The 6,294-nt window shown below is 38.2% G+C and overlaps 1 protein-coding gene across 2 annotated transcripts in view; it reads left to right on the top strand.

Moving 5' to 3' along the window:
• The window catches only part of ASH2L (ash2 (absent, small, or homeotic)-like (Drosophila)), a 34,760-nt gene extending 29,569 nt beyond the window's left edge, over positions 1 to 5,191 (top strand). Inside the window, exons 13-16 of one of the 2 annotated variants that reach the window (XM_006859960.1) lie at positions 2,382 to 2,474; positions 3,989 to 4,087; positions 4,923 to 4,982; positions 5,084 to 5,191. In XM_006859960.1, the coding sequence (XP_006860022.1) occupies positions 2,382 to 2,474; positions 3,989 to 4,087; positions 4,923 to 4,982; positions 5,084 to 5,191 (360 nt within the window). The remainder of the gene's footprint in view (positions 1 to 2,381; positions 2,475 to 3,988; positions 4,088 to 4,922; positions 4,983 to 5,083) is intronic. The other variant, XM_006859961.1, reaches the window with a different exon arrangement.
• The last annotated feature ends 1,103 nt before the right edge of the window (positions 5,192 to 6,294 follow it).

The raw sequence follows: 6,294 nt of genomic DNA, 5'->3' as shown, positions 1-6,294 counted from the left end.
GAGCCTTCCAACCTTCTAAGTATTCCTTTATATGTGGTTCAGAGTTCTGGGACCATCCCCTGAGCCTGCTTGGTCAGGTATTCTGTGTTGTTGTTGGCGGAGCTCTTTACTACACGTCCACCCGATCCGCCATCTTGTTTGTTTTCCTCCTGTGCCCATTTTTTAACTGGGTTATTTGTCTTTTTGTTGTTTAGGTGTTGTAGTTTCCTATAGATTTTAGACATTAGTCTAAAAATGACATATCTGATATGTCATTGCAAAAGATTTTTCCCATTCTGTGGGCTCCCTTTTAATTCTTTTAGTGAAATCCTTTGATGCACATAAATTTCTCATTTTTAGAATGTTCCAGTCATCTATTTTGTCTTCTTTTGTTTGTGTAATTTTCACAGTGTTTGCTAATCTGTGTGTGCCCTGGATTAGAGCCCTTAAATTTGTCCCTATTTTTCATTGATGAACTTTATAATTCTGGGATTCACATTTAGGTCTTTAATCCATGATGAGTTGGTTTTTGTATATGGCGTGAGATAAAGGTTTGGAATTATTTTTTATGTATGATGCAAAGTAGAGTTTGAGGTTTTCTTCTCTTATGTATATATAGTTATTCCAGCCCCATTTAAAAAAAAAAAAAAAAAAAACCACAAATTTCTGCAGTGAATTGATTTGATGCAATTAGGAGAAGGTCAATGACCATGTAAGTGTAGTTTTATTGATGAATTCTCTATTCTGTTCCACTACAGTGTCTTGATAGTTGTAGCTTTAGTGTAAGTCTTTATATTGAGGTGTGTAAATCCTTCAAATTTCTTATAATTAGCTTAAAATACCATGTAAGTGATCCTGTCACACTGCTCACTCACATTGTACCTCCTGCGGTCTCGAGCTCTGAAATGATGCTTCAGTGTTACCTGATTTTATTGAACACGAAGGTCTTTGTTAATAATGCATGCATATAACAGAATAGGGATCTGTTACAACTACATGTATCCTGAGAGTAAATGGTCCTCACAATATCTTCTTGAGTGAAGAACTCAGGATGCAGGACAGAATGTGCAGTATGGTGCCATGGGTGTGGCTTGATTTGCTGGTTTGATTTGTATGCCTGTGTGGTGTTTTGTTGTGTGTGTTTTTTTTTTTAATTTATTGTATGCTTTTACATTTTTAAGATGTTGATGTGCATAAACTCTGTAGACGGATACTATGAAATTGAAATGGTAATTGCTTTTGGTTTGAGAGAGTGGTCAGAGGAAGAGATATTCATTTCTTGTTCTTTTAAATCTTTTTAATAGTTATGCATTGGGCCACTAACTACAAGGTCAGCATTTTTATTTATCAGCCACTCCAAGGGAGAAATATGAGACTTACTGCTCCTGTTAAGATTTGCAGCCTCAAAAATCATACACAGGGAAGGTCTCAAAGTTGGAACTGACTCAGCACAACCACCATCATGTTTAGTACATGTATGTGTGAAAATATAATAAAAAAGAGCTCAAGCGGTACAGTAGTTATGCACTGACAGGTCAGTGGGGAGAAAAATGTGGCAGTCTGCTTCTGTAAAGACTTATAGCCGTGGAAACTCTGTGTTGGCAGTTCTACTCTGCCCTGTGGGGTTGCTATGAGTTTGTATGGACTTGATGGCAATGTGCTAAAAAAAAAAAATTGGAATTAAAAAAATAATGTCACTTATTTATCTGGGAGTGGATTGTTACATGGACTCTTGGAAACCAGCAAGACACGGTGGTGACGCAGAGACCACCTGTGGGAGAAACAAGGAATTAGGAGTAAACTACTGGCATTAAGCTGACTCTTAAGAATTGTTTTTATAGAATAAAGAATTGTAGGCTCAGTAAGCTTGTCGTTCTTTTTCACTGAAATTATTAAATGGAGTGGATAAGCGAGGAATTAATTTGAACACTTTTGTGTTATTTTTATTGTGGTGACAGTATGTGTATTTATATGCATATGTTTCCTCACAAGTTTCCTTAGTAATGGCATGTTTTGAAAATATTTGGCAAGCATGTGCCATGTGGACCTTTTTAAGAATTACATGTTATTGTTAGGTGCCATTGAGTCAATTCCAACTCATAGCGATCCTGTGTAGGGTTTCAGAGGTAGTAAATCTTAACAGAAGCAGAAAGCCTCATCTTTCTTCTGGAGAGCAGCTGGTGAGTTTCAACTTCTGACCTTGTGGTTAGCAGTCCAGTGCTTATCCTACAGTGCTCCCAGTGCTCCTTCAGAATTACATACTTCAAAATCTATCAAGGTTTCTAATTTCTGTTGTATAGCACAAAGATTCAGTGTTATTTGCGTGACTGGCATGTTAATTTTTGTATGATGTACCTAATGCTTCAATGAACTTTTTTTTTTAATCTCTTTCTCTTTTCAAGGCTCTAATAAAATTCAAAAGTTACTTGTACTTTGAAGAAAAAGACTTTGTGGATAAAGCAGAGAAGAGCCTAAAGCAGACTCCCCATAGTGAGGTGAGTCATGCTCATAACTCAGAAATAAAAGACCTTGGAGATTGGGACCAGCTCGCTAATTATTGAAATGAAGAAAATGAGGCCCAGAAAGGAATTTGCTGGTAACACTTTGTGTAGCAGAGCACACGCAAAGGCTCACTCTTCAGTTTACTTTTTTTGTGCTGGATCTGTAGTTCCATGCTGCTGCTAGAAGAGGGGTGGCCCAGGGTCCTTTCAGGAATAGTCTAGAAAAAGCAGTATAGAAACTGGCCTAATAAGGGAATCTACAAGAGATTGAGGAAGCAAGTCAAAACTATTTCTTCTGTATCAGGGAAGATATCAAGAGCATCAAAGGAAACACTGGAGTAGGAGAAGAGACCTTGCTCTGTGACCCTGAACACTAGGAACTATAATCACTCACTCAGCATTTTCTAGAATTTCCTACTTTCCCTTCTCAGGGTCCTTGAGAAGATGTCTGCCCAAGGTTATGACAAAAATCAAAGGCTGGGACATCTGGAACAGCCACAAGAAACAGGAATTAAAGAAGAAAGGAAGGAAGAAAGTTCTGAATTTGAAACAGTTTTTCATAAAAGTATAATCAGCTTCTTGGAGGACAGTAATAGAAGGGAATATAAGGAAAACAGAGACTTAGTTCTAGTTACTTTGGGGGAAAATAGCAAAAGGAAGCAGTTAACAGATCTAGGGATGATGTACCCAGAGAGGAAATGGCTGTTGCTGGGAAGAAGAAGCAACAAAAGTTACTTTACCAAAGGAACCTATTCTGAATTCACTATTTAGAAATTAACAGAATATTCAAGATAAATTAAGGGAAAGAGAGAACAAAGAAAATGAGGATTAACAGACTATGATAGAAGTTCCAAACATCTTCTAAGTAGAAATGTAGAAGTAGCAACCTGAGATTAAGAAAAATAAACCAAAAACAAAATGAAGGAAAACTTACATAGGTATCACTCACTCATTGCCATTGAGTCCTTTCTGACTCATAATGACCATGTACAGGGTTCCCGAGACTAAATCTTGATGGGAGCAAAAAGCCTCATCTTTTTCCCACAGAGTAGCAGGTGGGTTTGAATTGCCAACCTGTGGTTTACAGTGCTTATCCTACAGCACCGCACCAGTGCTCCCTTAGTAGTTTACTTCCAATGAATAACTAAGTTACATAGGAGTCCAGAAAACAAAAAATCTGAGAGCATGTTAAAATTGGGAAAGAAAAATTACTTGAAAAAAATCTATAAATGTAAGATATTTTTGTTACTATATAAGCTACAGTCTCCTTCTGAGGTCTTGTATGGCTCTGTAGGATAAGCACTGGACTGCTAACAGCAAGGTCGGTGGTTCAAGCCTACCAGTCGCTCCTCATAAACCCTATATAGGGTCTCTGTGAGTTGGAACCACCTTGACAGCAGTTAACAACAACACTATATGCTCTTCTTTTCAAATGTTCTCCAAGTAGGTTCATTTTGTTTGTTCTCTTTTTAAATTCTGAAGTAAAACCAATGGTGTCTTTGTTTCAGATAATATTTTATAAAAATGGTGTCAATCAAGGTGTGGCCTACAAAGATATTTTTGAAGGCGTTTACTTTCCAGCTATCTCACTGTACAAGAGCTGCACGGTATGTATCATGTTCATTCTGTGAACATAACTTAAGGGAAATAGTGAATGGTCATGATAAAAGAACCATAGATTGAGCTCTAGAAAGAAATCTGAATAGGCCCAAGAACAAAATGGAAATATGTTGCTACGGTTACTGTTTAATCCAAAAACAGTTGGGGGCTTTTAGGAAACTATTCGTGCAACCACTGCCATCAAGTCATTTCCATCTCATGACTACTCTGTTGGATAGAGTAGAATGTTCCATAGTGTTTCCAAAACTAAACCTTGATGGGGATAAGCAGTCTCATCCTACTCCCACACAGTAGCTGGTGGATTTGAACCACTGCCTTGTGGTTAGCAGTCTAGTACTTAACTCACTGTGCCACCTGCCTGTTTTTGTTGTGTTTTTTTTAAATGATTGAAAGTTTCATACTTCGAGGTTTCATGTATTTTTATTCTGTCAGTAGCCAAAAATGTAGATAGTACAAAGAAAATGTGTAGGTTATAAGCAGAAATCAACATAAATCTATTTTATTTACCTAATTCTTGATAGACATTACAGTGTTGACCATTTTAGCTATTTAATAGACATTATACACTCCGGTTCCTGGTGTGTAGTAGGATAAGCACTGGACTGTGAACTGCAGGTTGGTGGTTCAAACCTACCAGCTGCCCTTCAGAAACCCTCTATAGGGTTGCTGTGAGAATCAATTTGATAGCAACAGCAGCAGTACAGTTAACACCGTGAACATCAGAAGTGTATTTAAAAAAAAAAAAAAAATTCCTGTATCAGATTTAATTTTTCAATATTTTCTTGTGTTTTTTCATGTTTGCTTGAATTGAATTTATCCTAGGTTTCCATTAACTTTGGACCATGCTTCAAGTATCCTCCAAAGGATCTTGCTTATCGCCCTGTGAGTACCATGACAAATGTTGGCATTGCACCCTCAGTACCTTTATGATTTCTTGGCTTTTTTGACTCAGCCTCTTTCCGTCTTTCTCATCCCTCCTGCAGATGAGTGACATGGGCTGGGGCGCTGTGGTAGAACACACTCTGGCTGACGTCCTCTATCATGTGGAAACTGAAGTGGATGGGAGGCGGAGTCCCCCATGGGAACCCTGACCAGCTCACTCTCCTTTTCAGACATGGACTGTCTGGAGAATAATGTTTGAGTGTGGTTTTTTTGGTTGTTGCTCATTGGTTGGTTTTTTTAACTGCATTAAGAGTTCTCCCTAAGATTCTGCAGAGCACAGCCTCCACTTTTTGCAAGTTAAAAAGTCTAGAGTGGGAGCCAGGAGACTCCTTGCCCTTTTAATGTTCCTTCCTCACTTTCAGTGAATGCCTCTTATATTATACCACATGCCAACATCTGCTGACCCCATGATCCTTATGTTTCCTGTAAAATCGGTGCTGTGCCACATACCCTGCCAGCTGGGTTTTTGTTATCTTACTAGGTTTTCTTAGGAGTGAATTATCTTGTACAAGTAGCTAACTTATTTAAAGATGTCTCCTTCTGTGGGAATTGGTTCCATCCCATGTGATTTCCAAAGAAATGGTTGGTTTGTTTCTGAGAACAGCTGAAATCAAACAGCTGTACATTCCAAAAGAGTCTTAAGAGTTGTTTCCTTTGGTGCAGGTTTGTTTTTGTTACTAATTTTGAAATCTACTTTTGGACACTGGTATCTTTGAAACTACTTGGTCTCTAGAACTATCATTGTAAAAGGAACTTGCTTGCAGCTTTAACAAAAGTAGAAAACTCTTCCCAAATAAAATTTGTTTTTGAGTTTGTGTGACATTTTTGTTACCTTGTTGGGGTGCACTTAGTGGTAATGTCAGACCTTCCTAGTCATTTTAACCCAGAAGCTCCACTGAAACTTGCTCAGCATTATAACGACACACAAGCTTCCACTGACAGATGGCTGGTGGTGGTGGCTGCTTCTGAAAAGCCAATGAGAATTCAACCCCCTCTCCCACATGGAAGGCGGGAATTTCAACACTGACCTACCTACCATTGTCCCCTCTTCATACGGTCTATACTATAAGGTCATTTCTGTAAGCAGGTCATCAGTAGCAATATGTTTTATTCTAATGTAAAGATAAAACAAGTGGGACCGATATCTCCCCACACACCACAAAAACAGTTCCATGGTTTGAAGAAAACAAATCATAATCCAGCTCAGAATCATGATCTTTGTTGAAAGCCAATTTGTTTATCATCAGCCTGT

The sequence above is a fragment of the Chrysochloris asiatica genome, unplaced genomic scaffold (genome assembly GCF_000296735.1).
Source record: "Chrysochloris asiatica unplaced genomic scaffold, ChrAsi1.0 scaffold00035, whole genome shotgun sequence".
Lineage (NCBI taxonomy): Eukaryota > Metazoa > Chordata > Mammalia > Afrosoricida > Chrysochloridae > Chrysochloris > Chrysochloris asiatica.
The sequence above is the reverse complement of the archived record's forward strand: the minus strand, read 5'-3'. Positions and strand labels throughout refer to the sequence as shown.